This window comes from Myotis davidii, unplaced genomic scaffold (assembly GCF_000327345.1).
Source record: "Myotis davidii unplaced genomic scaffold, ASM32734v1 scaffold1324, whole genome shotgun sequence".
Taxonomy (NCBI): Eukaryota; Metazoa; Chordata; class Mammalia; order Chiroptera; family Vespertilionidae; genus Myotis; species Myotis davidii.
The window spans coordinates 150,791-172,517 of NW_006295055.1; the positions used below are offsets into that span (position 1 = coordinate 150,791).

The 21,727-nt window shown below is 36.1% G+C and overlaps 1 protein-coding gene across 1 annotated transcript in view; it reads right to left on the reverse strand.

The window, feature by feature from the left end:
• The window catches only part of TLL1 (tolloid like 1), a 185,106-nt gene that overhangs the window by 85,980 nt on the left and 77,399 nt on the right, over nucleotides 1–21,727 (reverse strand). Inside the window, exons 4-8 of the mRNA XM_015567762.1 lie at nucleotides 20,264–20,416; nucleotides 19,622–19,739; nucleotides 13,677–13,855; nucleotides 10,039–10,144; nucleotides 4,933–5,057 (exon numbers count right to left, since the gene is read on the reverse strand). Of these exons, the coding sequence (XP_015423248.1) occupies nucleotides 4,933–5,057; nucleotides 10,039–10,144; nucleotides 13,677–13,855; nucleotides 19,622–19,739; nucleotides 20,264–20,416 (681 nt within the window). The remainder of the gene's footprint in view (nucleotides 1–4,932; nucleotides 5,058–10,038; nucleotides 10,145–13,676; nucleotides 13,856–19,621; nucleotides 19,740–20,263; nucleotides 20,417–21,727) is intronic.

The following is a 21,727-nucleotide window of genomic DNA, read 5'->3' on the forward strand; positions in this document are numbered from 1 at the left end:
GCCTTCAGATCTGTATGACTGATATCTCTAGGGCCATTTCAACAAAAGCAAAAAGCAGAGTGTAATTAGCTTATTGGTGCAGCCAAGGTCAGAGTCATTCTATAACGGGTTTTCCTGTTGTTTTGTAAGATATGGTATGAGCTACATGAACCTAGGATGCTTTAAGTATCCTTAATCCAAAAATAATTTCTCTGCTGCAGCCAGTCATCTTTAAACTTTTACTCAACAACAATGTGAAAGAACAGTTTCTTCCCTCTGACAGAGACTGATATAAAAACTGATATTTCCATATGAGAGACCAATAGCTATCGGCAGCTCATCATATCCTCAATAAGTTGCCAATGGTTTTGCATATCTTAACTTAAATGTAAAAAAGAAAGATGATGACTTTGAAAACACAAAACAGAGCTGTAAAAAGAGTCTGATACAATGTAAATATTTATTTAGAAACACAGATATTATGTTTGCACAGCAAAGTAAGTTTAAAGTAAGAGTAAGCGATATTTATTCTGATAAAAGCAACTTTAGAACAAAACAAAAATGCTCATTGGCCAAAAATACACAATTCAGGACTTTTCATGAATCAAGAAGGGCACTTGATAAATATAATGTTATAAGAACCCTTAAAAAGTTTAAATGTGTTAAGATTTATGGATGCAAACAATGTGCTTCTCACTAGAGTCAGTTTAGATGCTAGTCATATTGGAGTTGAGTGTGTTTCAATGAAAAGAGCTAGAATTCACAACAATTTAAAAATAAATTCTGTAATGATTGAAACCTCCACTAAACTACATAGAATGCTGGTACTGTATTTCCTAAAGTAGAATTAAAACAAAGAGATATAATTAATCCACAAATATAACAATAATGATATGATAAAAAATAAAAGATTCTATAAATGAAAAATAAATATAACATATAATTCAAAAATTTAATAAATATAGAGCACCTACTTATAAATGCAAGAAGTACAAACAATAGTCAAGTTGTAATTATTTTTCCATTTTCCTAGTACATGTGGTTGTCCCAGGCTACCTAATTCCTACTTACAGAAGATTTTCATCCATTTTCCCAGCCATTTGTGGATTAATGCTCAGATATAAAGAGCAAACTTTATTATTAAAAGAATTAAAGAAAAATTACCAAGGAAAATGTGACACTAAGATAAAGTGCATAGTCTGCCCATATACTCTGCAAGGTATGTGGATGAGAAAACTGTTATGGCATTACTAATATACAAGTAAGTCTTATAAGCTTCCACCTCAGTTTCTCTTCTCTAAAGCGACTACCTTGTTGATATGTACTTCATAGAGTAGCTTTGTAAGGGTCAACTATTATGACGCCCTAAGGTATGACGTCTACTTACATACCTTTTTCACAGAAAGGAAGACTGTGGACTTAATTGTTAGAATGTGTTTTTGAATTACAAATGCAGTCATATCCAGTAAAAAAGAAAAGGCTTTTAAAAATATGCAAAGAAAATTATCACTTTCTTGATTGAAATTACTCTAAAACAAAACATAATTCAGGAGTTAAGCTTCTATCTCTCTAGGCAGATGTCATTATCCTGTATGTATAAAACCATAAAGATGCCACACGTTCACACAAAAACTGTTAGAATTAATAAATTCTGCAAAATAGCAGGACAGAAAATCAACATACAAAAATCAGTTACATTTCCATAAACTAACAACAAGTAATCTCAAAAAGATAAAGAAAACTATCCCATCTATAATAGCATTAAAAAGAATAAAATATTCAGAATACCTTAACCAATGAGAAAAAAGAATTATACACTGAAAACAACAAAACACTACAGGAAAAAAAATAAAAGAAAATAAAGCAATGGAAAGAAATTCTGTGTTCATTGATTTGAAGACTTAATATTGCTACAATTTCCGTACCACTCAACATTACCTACAGATTCTATGCAATCTCTATCAAAATCCCAATGGCTTTTTTTGCAGAAATGAAAGAAAAAAGTCCTAAAATTCATATAGAACCACAAAATCTGAACAACTAAAACAATCTTAAGAAGAACAAATATGGAAGATTCACACTTCTTGACTTCAAAACGTATTATAAATCTACAGTATTCAAAACAGTGTGGTATTGTCATGAGATAGACATACAGACCAATGGATCAGAATAGTCAAAAATAAGCCACGCATATACAGTAAAATGATATTCAATAAGGGTGACAAGACTACACAGTGAGGAAAGGACAGTCTCTTCAACAAATGGTGTTGGGGGAACTAGTTATACACATACAAATAAAATGAACTTAGACCTTTATCTGTCGCCATACACAAAATCAACACATAACATTTGTATTTAAAAGAAAGAAATCCTTAGAAGTTTCTTTATTATAAGGTATTTACTTTATATTCCTCATAAATTCACTGTTATTTGACATATTTAATTAAGAAATAATTATGAAGATAATATTAGAGTTGATAGTTGGTTTAAGTACTAAGTAGTTATAAACAATAAGGGCACTGGGCTACAGAAAAAATAAATTAAGAGGAAATGCAATTGAAGACCAGAAAAGTCACAACCTCGAATATCTACGTGTGAAGGTCAGGCATCCTTTCAAAATTAAACTCTAAGGAACAGCTCTATAGGATGCAGAAGCAATAGAACTTTGAGCATAAACTGATATGGAGTAAAAAAGTTGGAGTAAAAAGTAGCCAAATAGCTTTATTGACTCTATTCACCAGCAATTTCTAACAAAACATCAAGACAGACTCCAAAGAAATATGCAGTTCTATAAAACCCTCTTCTCTATTAAAAGCAAGAAACAACCAAGTGTCATGTTATAAATTCTTACTTTCTTAGGTGATTCTCAGATGAGTCATCCTATTTAGACTTCAGTGTATAATTGTGGGTCTTTACCACAATTCCACTGATGCACTTAGAGTTACTGTTAAACCGACAGCATCAGTGTAGCTGAAATGTATTTTGACAATGGCAAGTGTATGTTTACTAACATCATTAGTACTCTCATTGTGAGGAAATGAAGAACCTTAAATACACAACCATAAATAGGGCTCAGAACTAGTGCCTGAAAGAGAGAGAGAGAGAGAGAGAGAGAGAGAGAAAGAGAGAGAGAGAGAGAGAGACATGGAAGGGGTGGTTACAGTGCTGAGAGGGACAGAGAAAGAATAGAAAGAGGGAGAGTTAGAAAAAGAGAGAAAGAGAGTGTGTTGCTTGGTGAGCATGAAGGATGGATGATTACTAGAATTAGTGGGATGATCACACTGTGAGGTAAAAAAATATCCAATAACTATATTGTACACCTGAAACTAATATAACCAATTTAAGATTGAACACCAACTATAATGAAATTATAAATAACTACTTTTCTACAATTCATTGTGTAAATGCATCTTACTCCAGAAATAAGTAAAAAAGTAAAAAATGAAAACAAAAATAATCAAGCCCAAGTCATTCTAAAAGACCTTGGGAATTAAAAGTTAACATATCTTTTTAAAAAATATATAAACATATCTTTTAGTTCTCCCTTATTCCTTGAATTTTATAAGCTGCAAAACAGAGACTTGCTTTTTATACTGTTTTAGAAACACAAGATACATTCCTCAGTAATGATGATGCCTATATGCTGTGGTTTTTGCCATAGTAAACAAAGCAATGTACATATAACTATATTTCAAGTAAGAAAATAGCCCATTTATCTATTTACATGATTAAAATCTCAAGTAAAAATTATGCTTACTAATTATTTTCCTATTAATAACTAAAATATTCAAGAGCCATAGGCTGAAGATTAAATTAGTGTCATACATGTGATTCTTTCAATTCCCATTGACTGACTTTCCTACAATTCATTGTGTAAATGCATCTCTAGTGTGCTCTTTAAGTATAATGTACATACATACATATTTAGAAAGACAATCAAAATGTTTTATATGGGAACTGTCCATTTATTTATTAATTGCTATTAATCACATAATCTTTCCCATAATTTTCTACTTTGAAATTTAAAAAACATAGTTCATCCAATACTGCCAGAAATTAGCCAAGGATCACCCATGTGTTTTATCATAGTGGTGACATCTGTTTATAAATTCATCTTCCCTGTGAAAATTTAGATTTTAACAAACAAATACTACACATGCATGTGTGTTTTACATAAATACATGGACAAAACAATTTGGAAAATCCATGTTCAGTAAAGTTAAATATGTTTCTTTGAATTAAGGTATTTTACTAGGAGAGGATTTTGAGTGTGCAGTAGGTGCATAGAATACACAGCCTTTCCAAATTGGAAGCTGACTCTTTTTTTTCCTTGAACCAATAAAGCATTAGTGTTCCCTTGGAACTTTCTTACTAAGACCTTCCATTAATCTTTTTGATAACTCTATTCAATAGAAAAAACAATCAGGACCTTCTATTAATCTTTTCCACAACTTTATCCAGTAGAAAAACAATCAGTAGCTCATTAGCAACACGGTTAGAACTAATTTTTTGCAACTAATTTATCAATTCCAATAATAAAAATTTAATTTATATGCCATTAATGATGGTACTTGCAAGAAAAGATCATTCAGGACTCAAATCTGAAGTCGAACTAAAGGACATTCTTTTTATATTACCAAGGAGACCCAGAATTTGACTTTGAAATCATGCAACTATTTAATAACTATCAGACAAACATGCCTTTTACTCTTTTACTCCTTAAATTAAAAGAAATAAAACATACTATCCCTGAGCTTGAAATTTGATTTCTAGCAATTTGTTTTTAATTATATCAGTGGGTGTTCCAGAGTTCTCTCCTATTTCATTTTCTGATTACTGACTTTGAACTGAATAAGTCACTTGCCAGCATGGAAAGAGACATGTAAACAGTTGAGTAAATGGTGGCTTATTCATCTGGCACAATTACGCTTCTGTGTTTGTATGGTGCAATACCTGGACATCTATACAGCTTTCTTGCCTGTGCAATATCTCCTTTGCTTAAACGGGTCCGCTGACCGATTGCGGGACGTATGCCATTGTCATCACGAGAAGGGAGAATAGTGTCCAGAAACATCCCCCTGAAAAAAATCAGAAGCAAGCCACACATAAGTCACCCAATTAAGACACATACACTTCTTACAAGTATTAGGGTTTTTTTTTCAAACTCAAGTCAATCTATGGGGAAACACATCAGCGATGTGCTTTAACCCGTGTGTCAGACTTTCAAAACACTTTTATTAAAGTAGAAATAAAATGTGTGCTAAATACAGGGTGTTCCCCCAAAAAGTATACACATTTTAATAGCTGATAGCTCAGTTGATGCTTCTTTCTTTTCAGATTTAACACATTGGAATTAACAAATTATTCAAATTGTGTATACATTTTTTGGAATACCCTGTATGTATGCCTAACATCGAGTCAGTGATGATATTCACATTTTCCTTAGAAATGTATATTACATGATTTTCGAAACCTAGAATTCTATATAGTCCCCCACTACATACACATGGCTTTTTTTTTTTGGATCTCTCAAGCAGATCTAAGAACCCCTTCGATTACCAAGTTGTAAAACAAGTCTTCCTCATGTAGCTATATTTCTTAAAGACAACCTACAATAAATATTTTTGAAGTTACTAAAATTGTAAAAGAGAAATAAAATACACACATATATTCGTGTGTGTGTGTGTGTAGGTTCATTTCTTAAACTACTAATTTAATATTAGTATTCTTCTAATTAAATCTTAGTCTTCTAATCTTAGTATTCTTCCAAGTATTACAGTACATGTTAAAGAACAAAGAACAAAGATTGTCAAATTTTAGATAGAAGAGTATAAAGCAAAATAGTTCAATGATATACACTCATATATACACATACTTATAGTATAAAATGTTTCATGTTAAAAGTAATAATCAACTAAGTAATGCCTTAATAATGGTGAGGTATGGCTACTGAGTTGTTTGTTCCCAAGGTTGTAACAGAAACTATTTTTCTTAATATGCATAACTAAAAATTCTGACTCCAGTGCACTAAAAATACAGCCTAATTTTGCAATAGAAACCAACTTTATAGCTCTAAAGAAAGTTCAATGGACTGGGGGACTATTCTAAGTGGTGAGAATAATAGAGTGTGTATTTAAGGATTTTTTTTTTTAAAAAAAGAGAAACTATTCTGTATAATAAAAGGGTAATATGCAAATTGACCCTAACAGCAGAACCACTGGGAATGACTGGACACTATGACACACACTGACCACCAGGGGGCAGATGCTCAATGCAGGAGCTGCCCCCTGGTGGTCAGTGCGCTCCCATAGGGGGAGCTCTGCTCAGCCAGGAGCCAGGCTGATAGCTGCCAGCACAGCGGTGGTGGCCGGAGCCTCTCCATCCACTAAGGATGTCTGACTACAGCTTAGGTCTGCTCTCTGCTGGTAAGTAGACATCCCCCGAGGGCTGCCGGGCCACTAGAGGGATGTCTGACTGCCAGCTTGGGCCCGATTCCCCAGGGAGCAGGCCTAAGCCAGCAGGTGGACATCCTCCGAGGGGTCCCACACTGCAAGAGGGCCTAGGCTGGGCTGAGGGACCTCCCCGCAAGTACACACATTTTTGTGCACCGGGCCTCTAGTAAACTATAAAGGTATTTTATTTAATTTAATTTTAGTTTGGATATCATTAATTATGAAAGCTTTCAAAACTTCAGTGGAATGGAAAGCTTCCCATGATGCCATTTCAATAGTGATTTATTTCAGTTTACATACTTTCCAAGAATGTCACCATTTTTTTTAAACATTTTTATTGATTTCAGAGAGGAAGGGAAAGGAAGAGAGAGATAGAAACATCAATGATGAGAGAGAATCTTTGATAGTCTGCCTCCTGCATGCCCCACATTGGGGATCGAGCCCACAACCCAGGCATGTGCCCTGATCGGGAATCAAGCCATGATCTCCTGGTTCATAGGTCAATACTCAACCATTGAGCCATGCTAGCTGTGTTGTCACCATCTTTAAATAAGAAATAATCCTTGTTATCTGGAACTACTTTTCAATCCCCTGACTTTTCCTCCCTAAAGATAAAATCTAGGCCTCAGCTGTATTTCAGCTCCAGGCCCAGAAAAGCAGCAAAACCAGGTAAGTGACACAGTGACGGCCTCAGGACCAGCTGCACTGACTAATAATCCCCTGCCCTGGTGCCAACCAATCAGCGGAGACCACGTCCCTGAAAGAGCACACCTGGGAAGTTGATTAATATTGTATTGAGACCCTTCCCTGAGACCTCCCCTAAAATTACTGCCAGCAAGAGAGATAAATACCCTCAACACAAAGGACCCAGCATACCCTCAACAAAAAAGACCCAGTGTGCGCTCCCCCCTAGGTGAGCATGCTGCACCATTCCCTTCCCCACCCTTCTTCAAGGGACCCCATGAGACTTGCAACCAGGGGAGCAATGGGTAGTGGCAGCTCATCCCAGGCTAAGCCTCTGAACTTGTCTCCAAGGCCCCCTTTTCTCTGACTCCCCAGCGAAGCCAAGCAGCCCAGGCTAGGCTCTCCTGTTGCTTCTCCTATGCCCTTCCTTATTTCACTGTCCTAAGTGTGTTTCTGATGCAGCCAATACATTTTTACTTGCTTTGCTTGCTGTAATTTGTCTCTTGATTGAAATCTTTCCTTCAAGAAGATAAAAACGAAGGTCTCATCGTCTCACTGGTAACATAATGAACAAAATAAACTAATAAACAAAATAGAAACAGACTTATAGATAGGGTTCCAAGGCTCGGTAAGAAAGGTGAAGGGATTAAGCAAAAAATCAAAACAAAGCAAAACAAAAAACCTCTTAGACACGCCTAATGGTATGGTGATTACCAGAGAGAAAGCGGATGGGGGAGGTAGATGAGGGTATAGAGGTGATAAATGGTGATGGAAGGAAAGTTGACTTGGGGTGGTGAACACACAATACAATATACAGATGCTGTGTTATAGAATTGTACACCTGAAACTTACATAATCTTATGAGATAATGTCATCCCAATAAATTTGATTAAAAATTTTTAAAAATTTGCCCTAACCGGTTTGGCTCAGTGGATAGAGCATTGGCCTACAGACTCAAGGGTCCCAGGTTCGATTCCAGTCAGGGGCATGTACCTTGGTTGCGGGCACATACCCAGTGGGGAGTGTGCGGGAGGCAGCTGATCAATGTTTCTAACTCTCTGTCCCTCTCCCTTCCTCTCTGTAAAAAAAAATCAATAAAATATATACATTTTAAAAAGTTTTAAAATTTTTCAGTTCTACTTTTTCCTACCTTTAGGAAATATTTACTGAGAATTGTTATAGGTCTGGATTTACAGCAGTAAATAAAAGACAAAAAATTCCTCCTCTTATAATGCTCACATTCTCATGGGAGGAGAAAGACATTAAATAAAAGAATGATAAACTGGGACAGTGACAGGTACAACAGAGAAAAATATAGAAGAGCCTGAAAGATAATAAAACTTTTCTGAAGTAACAGGAAGTATGAGTAATTTATGACTGAGCACCCTAGCTTCTAGGTTTGGGTAATGATCTTTAGATAAAACTTAGATAACTCAAATATGGAATGGAACTCTTTAAACCAAAGCTAAGTGTCTACAGAGCTCCATATGTAAATTATCTAAGATGAAGGAGGGAGGGGAAACTAGTAATCATTGGTTATTGACCATCAAAAGTGAGAGCTTAAACATAATAGGATGCAACTCCAGCGAGGCCAGTGCAATTGAAGGGGAAGTTGAGGCACAAGACAGCATTGAGAAAAGCCATCATTCAACTATGTTGCATGAATCAAGAGATTATTAGCTAGGTAAGTCCAAATTAATGAAATGTTACAATTTCTGCAGGATTCAGAACTAATAATTCACTATTTTCAATTTCTGAAAATAGATTTGTAACCTGAAACTGGTTTTTGTTGTTGTTTTTTTTCCAGTTTTCAAAAGAGATTCGCTTTAAAAGTACCAGGCCATCTTAAATTGTATGTATTCAAACTCAGGCAATCGAATGGAGAACTTTGACTCATTCTGTCCACTGAGGTAACCTCCCTTTCATTGGGTGGGGGGATCAGTTACCATTCTTTTGTTCCTTCTTTGTGGTCAGAGAGTTAATAACTATCTTCTTGACACAGGCCCTTAAGCAATGCAGACTCTTCCTAAACACCTTCAGTAAGGCACTATCAATAGACTAGAGACAGGTCATTGAGGGCTTCAATTACTAACCTTCATTTGTTTTACCTATAGTGGAAGAGTAAATTACCTATGCTTTTAAATAAGCTTCATAAAATTTTACAATTCTTTACTAATGGAAAATGGGCAGCCCCAGTTAAGCAAAAATCTATGCTACAAACTATGCATGCATATAAAAGCCCCTTATCTTTAGCCCCATCCTTCCCACAAATAAGTACCTAAATCTGCTGATGGGCTATATTCATGAAAACAACTAAAAGTTTTATAGACTCTGTGGGTCAAGAATAGAAGAAACTATAAAACTTCAATTACTTACATGAACAGAATGAACAACAAATACCATATGTTCATCTAATTGATGCAGAAAAAGCATTTTACAGAAGTCAATACGCTTTCATGATAAAAAAAAACAAAACACACTCAGCAAACTAGGGACAGAAGGAAAGTACCTCAACATCATAAAGACCATAGATGGAAGTCTATAGGATCATCATATTTAATGGTTGAAAACTGAAAGCTTTGCATTCAAGGTCAGGAATAAGGCAAGCCTAATTGCTCACATCACCTCTATTCAACACGGTATTGGAAGTCCTAGCCAGAGCAATGAGGCAAGAAAAAGCAGGAAAAGGCATCCACGTCACAAAGAAAGTGGTAAAATCATCTGTTTGCTAATAGCAAATGTAAAAATATGTTTAAAAAATTCCAAATGTCTGGTGTTGGCTATAAATACCAATGAAGTATTTTTGTATTTTATGGCAGAAATGTTTGAAAATGCTTCTAGTTCTAATGTTAGACATAGGTTTGTGAGAAGCCACACAGAGGAAAGGAATTAAAAGTCAAAAGGTATAACCTGAGACTCCAACCTTGAGAAGGTGTTCCTGGCATAGTGCATGATACTGTCAAAATCATATCTTTCTCCCAGCGAGTTCACTTCTCCAGGCTCCATCTTCAGGAAGTTGTACTCTTGACCTAAGAGGCGGGCACAAATAACATTTCAGAAGCTTTCTACCAGGCAGAGAAGAGCTATTCCTATGACTGCACCTTCTCTTTACAAAGTGGCTAATCTTCATGCATACTGTAATTACATGCTAACACCCACATTGTGTAAAAGTATCCATCCAGTGTTGCTGTCTTACTTAATATCACATTGAAAGTGTAATACTGAATTCCATTAATAAGTTAATTTTGGAAAAAGAATGGATTATCAAAAGGATACTTTGGGTCTGTTTTCTATGTATACTCTTCTGCGTTCTCATATTTGTTTCTTTAAAATTTAATTTTTTTTTCAGTACTGTAGAAGTGATTATAAAAAGTTACATCTTACTTAATGACTTTCCCACCTTTCTCTTATAACTAAAGTTGCCAAGAGAGAAAAATTACCTTCCTATTTGCTTTCTATTCTTTCTATAAAACACTGAAAAAATATAAAAGCAATATTTATAAGTACCTACAACATGACGGACTTTAGCTATGTGATTTTGTTACTACAGGTAAAACAACAGCAACAAATTTTATTCAAAATTAGAATAAAAATCTCTTTGATTAATCTACTCCAACTGGAGAGCATTTTGATTAGGAAGAATATGCTTCAAAAGAATAAGCCATTTTGAACGCATATTCTAAAATGGATTAAAGCAATCAATCCTTATATCAATTTGCCTCTTATCATAGTCACTAATTTTGCATATAAATGCTAAGCTAAAGTCCGCACTTATTAGACATTGCCCTTGAATAACACTTAAGTTTCTGAGCCAAAGCAAGTCATAAATTTTTTGAAGATTAATCTCCAATATGAATTCTTACATACTAGAACTGCACTACTAATAGTTCCAAATACTCAGGAAATCTCACTTAATAAACTATATTTTCTATTGGTCTGAATATAGAGTCAACAAAAGCACGAATACCATAGTCATATTTGCTTAACACTGTGTTAAATATTATACATTACATACTATTTATACATTTCTTGCTTGTTTCAGGTACATATTTACATTGAAACAGAGTCCTATTTTAAGAGTAAACATCATTCTTGAAAGTTATTTCCTTTATAAGCTTTGTCTGCATAATAGAGGAAATTTAATTACTAAGGTTAACAGATAACTTCTCATTTAATTGGTAATTGAAATAATTTTCAGAAATGTTATTTCCTTTTTATTTCTCACCTAAAGATATAAAGTATGATATGAACCTTGATAGCTGGCTAGGCATTAGTCTTCCATTTTGGGAGTATACATTTCTTTACTTGTCTTTGATATTTAACACTATAGATTATTTCATCAATCTTCGGATGATCTATTCTCTGAGGCTTCCCAATTCATTAATTTTCTGCCTCTTAGACCAAACCTTCTTAGTCTTGTGGGAAATTTTCTACAAAATGTTACTTCATTTACTTATTTAAGTATTTGTTTCTTTACTTACTTATTTATTTTCATTTATTGGGGTGGCATTGGTTAACAGGATCAGATAGGTTTCATATATACACAAAATGTTGCTTTAAATATTGATGTCTCCATTTTCTATCCTCAATCATTTTCTTTTCCCTTCAGTGTTTCCATACACTCAGATTCCCTATCAAATTTCTTTCATAGATATATCTGAAAGTTTAGACTCATCTTCCCTTTGTCTACTAAAAAATCTCAACTTGGATCACCCAAAGGCTTCTCAAACTTCAGGATATGCTCAATAAAACCATCTTTTGTTTTTCTCCCTCACAAAAGTGTTGCCTTGTCCATATTTCTTATTTCATTTGATGGTGCCACTATTCATTCTGTCGCCTAAAAATAAAACTTTGAAGAGGTCTCCTCACATGATGATGCTCCTCTTAAAATATTTTGAAAGATTATTCCCTTTTATTTCTCTTGACCTGTGCAACTTAACTGAGGCCTTAGCTATCTCATAAACTTCTTACTTATCTAATGAGTTTCCCTGACTTCAGGTTCATCTTCCCCACATCTATTTTCCCAGTCTCAGTTAATGATCTCCAAAATGAGAGAATTATTTTTTCTTTTTAAAATCTGAACCCAATCGGCTTTCAAACTTTCAATTATTCTTTAGGACTCAAAGTACAAATCTAAGTTCCCTAGCTTCAGCTACTAGTAGACGATCCCTGCGATTGAACTAATTTCCCACTTGTAACTTCCCATGCAGTCACAAAGGGCAAGTAAAATGATTCCATTTTCTGTATTTGCATCTTTGATCATGATGTTTCTTCAGCTTAGAAACTCCATCATTCTTCTGTGCACTTAGAACACTTCTACTTCACTTACAAGTTTTGGTTTCTTTGTGACATCCCCTTGACTCTCCAAAGTACATTTTGTCACAATTGCTTGGACTCCATGGTATTCTCAACATGACAATTGTTACCTTACTCACTTGCAATCATTTGTATACTATATACTACGCTGTGTGTTTTTCATCAGCATTTCCAGCATCTACTAGTGCCTCAAGAAATAACTGTCACCAAATATGTGAGGAGTAAATAGATAGATCAATGCTGGTAATTACTGGGAATTCTAAAGAATTTCATCGTTGTAATTGAAACTGGCCATGCATAAGTTTAAAAAGACACATTTTTTACTTTGTTTACACTTGAAATACATACTATCTCATAAGACAATTCCAAGCATTAAGATTTTTCTTTTGATAATTGAAATGTACGGATGTTTATGAAGTTAGGGGAATTAAAACAAACAAAGAGCTGTACACACATCAACTGTCAGAGAAAATTAAATTTAAATTATGTATTATATTTCAACTGCTGAAAAGATTCTTAAATATTTGTCTTTCGGGCAGCCCGGTTTAAGAAAAATCTCAAGGAAACTATTTAGACCAGGGTCCTCAAACTATGGCCCGCGGGCCACATGCAAATACAAATATTGTATTTGTTCCCGTTTTGTTTTTTTACTTCACAATAAGATATGTGCAGTGTGCATAGGAATTTGTTCATAGTTTTGTTTTGTTTTTTGAACTATAGTCCGGTCCTCCAACGGTCTGAGGGACAGTGAACTGGTCCCCTGTTTAAAAAGTTTGAGGACCCTGGTTTAGACTATACTGGGATGACTCATTTCCCTGGAATTTCTCCAGAAGTTGTCCCTGATATAATATTGATTCCTATGGTAGCAGCACGTTTGATGGTAAACTCTGGACTGTTTCTAAATCCATACAACATAAATATAGAGCTAAGTATATTAAATGCTTTAAAATCTTTAATAATATTTATGGTTTAATAGCCTACACCCAATCTTGGAAAACACAGAAATTTAGAAATAAAAGAGCTAAATTTTAAGGGGGGAAAAAAAGCAAGCCTAAAAAAAACATAAGATCATTTATTCTGAAGAAAATAGAACCTCAGCATGGGTTATTTTTTACTTAGGCGAAATATTAATATTAATTCTATCATATAAAAAAAAAACACAGTTCACATTTGTTAAGAAGTTAAATGATAAAAAGTACAAACACAACCAAAGGAAACTCAGTCACCCTGAACCCCAATTCTTACCTGGCTGGATGTTTTCTCTTATGATGGTTACATGGTTATCTCGATCTGGTCGCGTGTGTTCATGCCAAAAGCCTATCACATGGCCCAGTTCATGAACAACAATTCCAAATTTATCACAGTTCTTGCCAATGGAGATTGCCTGAGGTCCATTACCCCGCCGACCTACATAGGAGCAGCATCTGGAATAAAGAAGAAAGAGGAGATGGTGGTGGAAAGGGAAATGCTGGATGAATTAAAATATGGTCAACTTTCGTTAAGAATTGTGATGAACTATAAAGTCCAACACAGTCAGAGGCAGAATAACCTTTTACTAATAATTAAAGGCCTGGTGCATGAAATTTGTGCATGGGGGGGGGGGGCGGGCTAGCCCAGCCTGTACCCTCTCCAATCTGGGACCCATCAAGGGATGTCGGACTGCCAGTGTAGGCCCGATCCTGGGCCAGCAGTCAGACATCCCTCTCACAATCTGGGACTGCTGGCTCCCAACTGCTCGCCTGCCTACCTGCCTGCCTGACTGCCCCTAACTCAGTAGTTCTCAACCTTCTGGCCCTCTAAATACAGTTTCTCATGTTGTGACCCAACCATAAAATTATTTTCGTTGCTACTTCATAACTGTAATATTGCTACTGTTACGAATCGTAACGTAACTATCTGTTATGCAGGATGGTCTTAGGCAACCCCTGTGAAAGGGTCGTTCGACCGCCAAAGGGGACTCGACCCACAGGTTGAGAACCGCAGCCCTAACTGCTTCTGCCTGCCAGCCTTATCACCCCCTAACTGCTCCCCTGCCAGCCATCTTGTGGCTGTGGGTGCCACCATCTTTGAGGGTGGGGCAGTCAATTAGCATATTCCTTTCTTATTGGCAGTGGGTGCCGCCATCTTTGAGGGTGTGGCAGTCAATTAGCATATTCCCTCCTTATTGGCTATGGGTGCTGCCATCTTTGCAACAGCATGAGGGTCAATTAGCATATTCCCTCTTTATTAGATAGGATTATGGCTAATTTCTAGCACCATGGTTAATTTTTATACAACAAAAGTCTCTAAACAATCACTTGAAGTTCTCTTATACTAACTCATATATTAGACATATGTCTTAAATCAGTTTTAGAAGATGAATTATAAAATAAAATACAAATGTTGATTAATGTGTTACTGTACATATAGTTAAATTCAAGACTTAACTGACATTTATTTCTAATATAATTTTTTATCCTCACTATCCATTATTATATTAATTTGTTAATACTGGTATCTGGAAATAATCTATTATTTCAGTATTAAATATAAAAAACAAAGTTTATTTTTCCTCTTTAGGAAAAACAGAATTAAATTTCTTTATGAAAGATGTTGGTTAATAAAAAAAAAAGCAGCATTTTTCCTACTTATAAAATAACATTTTTAAGAAGAAATTTTTAAAAGAAGTCAATTGAGGAAAACTAGTTTCGAAGGTGAGTTATCTAAGGTTAATGGTTAACTTGGGGAGAAAAAAGTGACAACTGGTAGAATTATGAGACTTATGAGATTGTGTCAAATGGTCAGCAGTTACTTAAGTGTGACATTCTATTTCACCTTCTGAAAGAATCTCCTGAGCTATCCAGGGTATCTTCCTGCAAGTTTTCTTCAACTTATTGGTATTTATACACTTCAATGATGTTTCCCTACCTTAAATATAGAAGTTCCATTTATTCATTTGTGTGTATGTCTATGTGTGCACACATGAGAGTGCATGAGTGTACACACATGTAAGGGTGGGCACACAGGAATATCCACTTTAAAATAAGTTTTAAATGGTATAATAATATAGTAACTACAATTACATAAAACTTTATTATTTATTTACATAAATAACATTTAAAGCTTTGATCATTAGGATTTATATTAAAATAGCTTATCTATAGGACCACCCTTCTAGACAGCAATAGAGGGCAATAAATAACTGGCATTGAATAGTTGGCAATCATGATGAATCAGGCACCAAACACTTGTTCTAATTTATTAAACTGGAAGAGAAAATTGTCAAAAATTAATTGCCCAAATGATTAAAAAGAATTTCACTATTTTCAATTTCCATAGTAAGTACATTTGATAGTCATTTTGATTGTTCATAAATACAAACATTTGTCATTCTCATGGTTTCTGTGGGTATTTAAATGCCTAAATATTTTAGTCTACACCTTGCCAGTTACATGAATTAATCTGACTTATTATTTATGAATCTATTATAACAGTTAATTAAACTTAATAAATCAATAATAGAAAGAGAAAAATGGCAGAGAAACAAGCAGGGAATTGTGTTTCTGCTCCCAGGTAGTTTTGTTTCAATAGTATGTTGTAATCCATACATAGATAGTTATTTAGTACATACCCAATAATAAAATATTAGATATAAAAAACCCACAAAATGTACAGATTCTGGAGAGATTTAAATATTTGCTGCCATATAGCAATAGTGACAAAAAATGAAATATCTGATAACTAGGTAGTAACTAAATTAACCACACTGAGTCATTTTTGCTGGTCACAATCTCAGAAGAAATTTGCAAATCAAAATCTGGGAGATAATCAAGAAGAAGGGTCAACGTATTTAATGTCAAACACCTTTTGTAGTGTACTTTCGCCCATATCCCTCTCCAATAAATAAGATGGGGTCCATATGGGAAGCAAAAATACATTTCACATTGACTTTTACAATGGTCCTGTGAAAGTAGAAAAATGTGGTAATATGACCCCTGACCTATTTATTATAAATTTATAAATTGCCTCAGCTGACTAATACAGGCTCTTTCTTCTACTTAGAGGAAAGTCTAAAGTACTTACAAAAACTCTAAGATCCTGCATGATCTTCCCACACAAATGTCTTACCATCCCATCTCTCACTACTGTCCCGTCACTCACTCCACTCAGCCATGCGGCCCTGCTGTGCCGTGAGCTGTAGACGCGCTCTCGCTCACAGCCTTGTGGCTGCCTACCCCCGCTGGCAGGAACTCTGTTCTCCCCTACATGCATATGTCTCACTTCCTCATGGCTTTCAGGTCTTTGCACAGATGCCCTTCTGTCCTACATACATCGCTTTACTTTTTGTCCTAGAAGGTCGTGTTTATTAATACACTTTATATTTCACTTATTTCTGTGTTTCTGCTTCCTCACCCTAGAATGTGAGTATGCTCTCTGTGGGCCCACCATTTAACAGCTTTGTTCACTGCTGTATCTGTGGCCCCTAGAATACAGCTCAGCATAGTAGAGCTGAACAGATACAGAGAACAGATTGGTAGTTACCAGAGGAAGGGGCTGGGGGTGAGAGAAATGGGCAAAGGGGGTGAAATGGTACAAACTTCCAGTTATCAGTTCTGAGGCTGTACAGTACTTTCCTTCAATACCCCTTCAAATTCTTACATTCTTTTATTTTGAGATACACACAATGTACTTTAGCTAACATGTAAGTGGTCAGTATTTTCTAGGTCCCTAGTTGTAAAGCAGTGCTGGGTGTCGAGGGACATGGAGATCAGCTAGCTGCCCTCATCACTGATGATGGCCGATGGGAACGGGCAACAGAAATGTAACCATGAGAGCTGTGGATAAAGCAAAGCCCCTCTGTGGGCAGCTCAGAAATGACTGAGAATGAAATATGTGAAGGATACCCACTGGTGGAAAATGAAAGCGAAGGCATTCCAAGCGACTAACAGACCACGAGCAAAAATATGAAGAAATGATAATGAATGGGGGAAAGCAGTTTAGCAGGATCAAACAAGTGAAATGTAAAACTTTGAAAAGAGCCAAATGAATGAGAGAAAATGAGTATGAATTTGTTACAAACAGAAATTAAGCAATAAAATAACAAGTGATCCATGCTTTGGATGTATTTGCTTTACAAAATTGAAGGGTGGGAAAGAAGAAAGATCTGACTGAATACATTATGTGTTTAGAAATATGTAAGCTGAGTTACATCCTTTTCTATTAAATAACCAGAAGGAAGGACAGTCCAGATTTAGACCTTTTAAATATTAAATAGATATAAAAACTAGGAAGCATTTCAAAAGTAACCAAACCTCATCAAGTTAAAATTAGAGTAACTTAAAAGAAAACATCACTTGAATAAGTCATAACTAAAAAACTATGGTGCTATCCAAAAATATATAGAAAATAAATAATGTATCATTTTTCTTAATGTCACTCAGGGCCAAAATAAAATCCATCAGTTTTAAGTTAAATGATCTAGGAAAATATGATAGCACAAAGCCAAATGACAATCTTCCCCCACCATATTTTATGAAATATACTCCCCCTGCAAAACAAACAAACAAACAATAACAACAACAACAAAAAATATCATTAGGTCAAAAACTATTTCCTCCAAACAAATTAAGCATTTATTTTTATTTCCCTGTATAAAGTACACCAGAGGGCATCCAAATAGATATAAGTGATTAGAGAAACTTCCTCTTTATAGAAGAATTTGAGCTAATCAATGTAGGAAGGATAAGAAAAGAACACCATTAGGAAAATCACTATAGGAAAATCACTATTTTGCAATGATGGGAACTTTTACGGTGGCAGGATGTGGCTGTCACCATTTGAATCTATTGATGCATTTAAGAAAAAATCTTTATTGTTGAAAGTATTATACCAGGTATATGTGCCCCACCCCCCTCCATTGACCTCTTGTAGGCTGCCCCTGTCCCCGACGCCAGGCCTTCACCACACTATTGTCTGTGTCCATGAGTTATGCACATATGCATACAAGTTCATTGGTTTATCTTTTCCCCCCCACCCAACCTTCCCTGCCTTCCCTCTTAGGGTCCAGTCTGTTCCATGCCTGGCAGGTCCAGGCCCTATGCCTCCTGTAGACAGCACACCCTGCCCCCTGCCCCTGCCAAGTATTCTTAGCAAGCAAGCAAACCAAAATTCAAGCTGAATTTACATATGTTAATGTAAGTCCCAATGAATACAGGGAAGAAGAGTTTGAAAACTTCCCCAATCGGAAGCCTTTTACAGTGGACCCATTGCTGCAAGAACGGCTATTACTGCAACTTGGCTAGATGATGGTATTTGTGGAGAGACGTGGTGGCCGAAGAATCTTCCGAGGGAAGCTGTGGTAAGTTCACAGCATTCCTTAAATGTTATACCAAGGAATGTGGATTTTCTTCTCAGACTAGCACTTCCCAAAATGTGCTCCGAGACACTGGCGTGTGATTGTCGCTTTTAAAAGGGTGGAATGGGTGCTCCTTTCTTAAAGTGAGTTTATTTATTTATTTTTTTAAAGTAAGTTTAGAGGAGCCTGTTCATCTCCATTCCTTTCCATTGGCTGAATAGTAGCAATGTTCACCAGCACACTGCTACAGAAACGGCTACCGAAATGTCATACAGCATTTCCACAAAGTACAGGTGAGCTGTTTTGGAGAGAGTTTTTATCATCCTGTAAGAAGCAAGTCTAGAAAAGAATCTCATACAAGTGTGGTCTCCTGCTGTGACCGGCATTTTGTGAAGATAACTCTAGTGGCAGTGACTTGGTGAGGCCACGCAGGAGAGCAGCTGGGATGGATCAGGGGTGAGGTGACCAAGACCTGAATGGACCAGGGCACTGACGTAGCACAGAAGCGGAAACCAGAAGACAGACTGAACACCAGGGGAAACTTAATGGCTTGTAGAGGAAGCACAATAGAATCACTAGATGCGGCTGCTGACGTTCCCAGCTCAGGTGCGTGGGACACAGGCACTGCCACGCTGGAACACAAGGAAAGGCAGCTGGGGTCACGGAGGAATGCACTTGAGTGAGATTCAGGCACTAAGGTCAGTGATCAAAGAATATATTTACTTAGAATATTTTCTTTTGAAAAATTTATGCTTTCTTATGGGCAAAATACTAAGCATATATTAGGAAATGAATCCTGCCTGTGGATTTTTTTTTCCCTTCTAAGTTGACTTAAGTCATCCTTGGTTCTACTCACCCACAAGGCCTGTATGTGAACACAATGTAACTCTCTTCATCACTTCTCTCAATGAAGGTCACGCATGTGTGCTTCTCCCAGTGCCTCATGGCCTGCTTGAACATGGCTCGCTGGCTGCCTGGAAAAACGGCATGACATTAACCAACAGTGTCTGCCCCAGAAGGGCTGCCGCACGCAGACTCCCCTGTCCCGAGTCTGGCCGAGCAGTTCAGACGCCACCACTATCATCAACCAAAGGGCATCAGCCTGGAGCACCACAAGTGAGCCATGGTTAAGGATGGACACTCACCTTATAATCAGAAGGTTCAAGCTTACTATCTCTACAAGTATGTGTGGACAGGGCCCTGGGAACGGGTCATACATGCTTCCTGTCAGTTGAAGAGAAACCAGCTTCCAGATTTAATGGACACATTTGAAACTTGGTTTAAAATCCAGGACAGTGCCTGAGACTCTTACATCTCAAGACTCAATACATTTTTCAATTACAAAACATTCTAAACTAACAACTGAGGTGAGGGGAGCATTTCTCAAGTTTGGTTTAATACTACGTTTTATAGACTAATATTCTATAAAAATGTCCCCTTTATCTGTATGATAATAATTATTTCTTTATCACAATAGACATGTGGGGGAGTATCTTACCAGTGAAGTTGCCTCCTATAACGTAAGGAATAACACCTCCGGGCCATATTCTGTCTGTTCTTGATGTAGCAGCTCTCGGAACTCGATTTTTCTCATTTTGCCCTGAGAATTTTAGAGGTACTTTTCCCTTAACTGTGTTGTTTTGCTCCAAGCCTGCAGTGACATTTAAAAGATTCTGTGAAACAAGTCCTCAGGCAGGGAGTCATTTACCCCTTAGAGGACAAAAGTTAAAATGTCTTATTTACATATTTGTATAAGTACTAGTATGTGTGAAGCCATGCACTAAAGACAAGCTTCATGTATACTACATTCTAATGAATTTTTATACAATAGCCTACAGTGGGTAGAAGTAGGGCAAACTTTGCAGGCCTCAGAAAAATTCTTTTTTTTTTTTAAATATATTTTATTGATTTTCTACAGAGAGGAAGGGAGAGAGATAGTCAGAAACATCAATGAGAGAGAAACATCGATCAGCTGCCTCCTGCACATCCCCCACTGGGGATGTGCCTGCAACCAGGTACATGCCCTTGACCGGAATCGAACCTGGGACCTTTCAGTCCGCAGGCCGACGCTCTATCCACTGAGCCAAACCGGTTTCGGCGAAAAATTCTTTTATGTAAGTATTCTACTTTAGTAGACCACTAGGAAATTCACCACCAATATAAAATACATTGTTCAAAGAGTTCTATGATATTCAAAAGTATTCTTATTCCTGCTAAATCCTTAATCATTTTTTAGCATTGATATTCTATAGGACAGATTAAAATTATGAATATTACATTAGAGAGAAAGTGAAGGAAATAACGTTAAGACAGATAAGGGCTCCGCCTCCTGGGACAATGGCTAGCTCCATCCCAATTTCCCGTGGACTCATACCCAGGTACACAGAAACATCGATGCACAGTGAACAGGTCAACATAAAATGCAGTCGATCCTGGAGCATCTTTCAAATCTGTAGTCGTTAACGTGTCTTGGTGGCCTTTCATAAATGTTTGCTACTAAATTTGCAGAATTATTTTTTCTTATTTATCTATCACTGCCAACACAAATATCCTATGGCCAGTAGACACTTCAGACACAATATATATTGACTATATGCCCTATGCCATGTCCCTAATGTATTTTTTTAAATTTCCAATTATAGTTTACATTCAATATTATTTTGTTTTAGTTTCAGGTGTACAGCATGTCTCTTTAATACCCTGGAGCAAATCATCTTTGCTTGGAAAAATTAAACCATCAATTTAAGGGGTTAGAATATGAAATTTGAACATTCTTTTAAAAAAATCCAACTCAAATCTACAAATAGGGGCTCATAAATTCAATACTATAAATATTAACTAATTATGAATCCAGGGGGCAGTTTTTCTAAATGTTTTTCTATATGTGTTTTTGGAAGGGTCAAAAAAAATTCAGCTACTCTTTAAATCTAATAAACGTTTGTCAATTTAAGTGAATTTTATT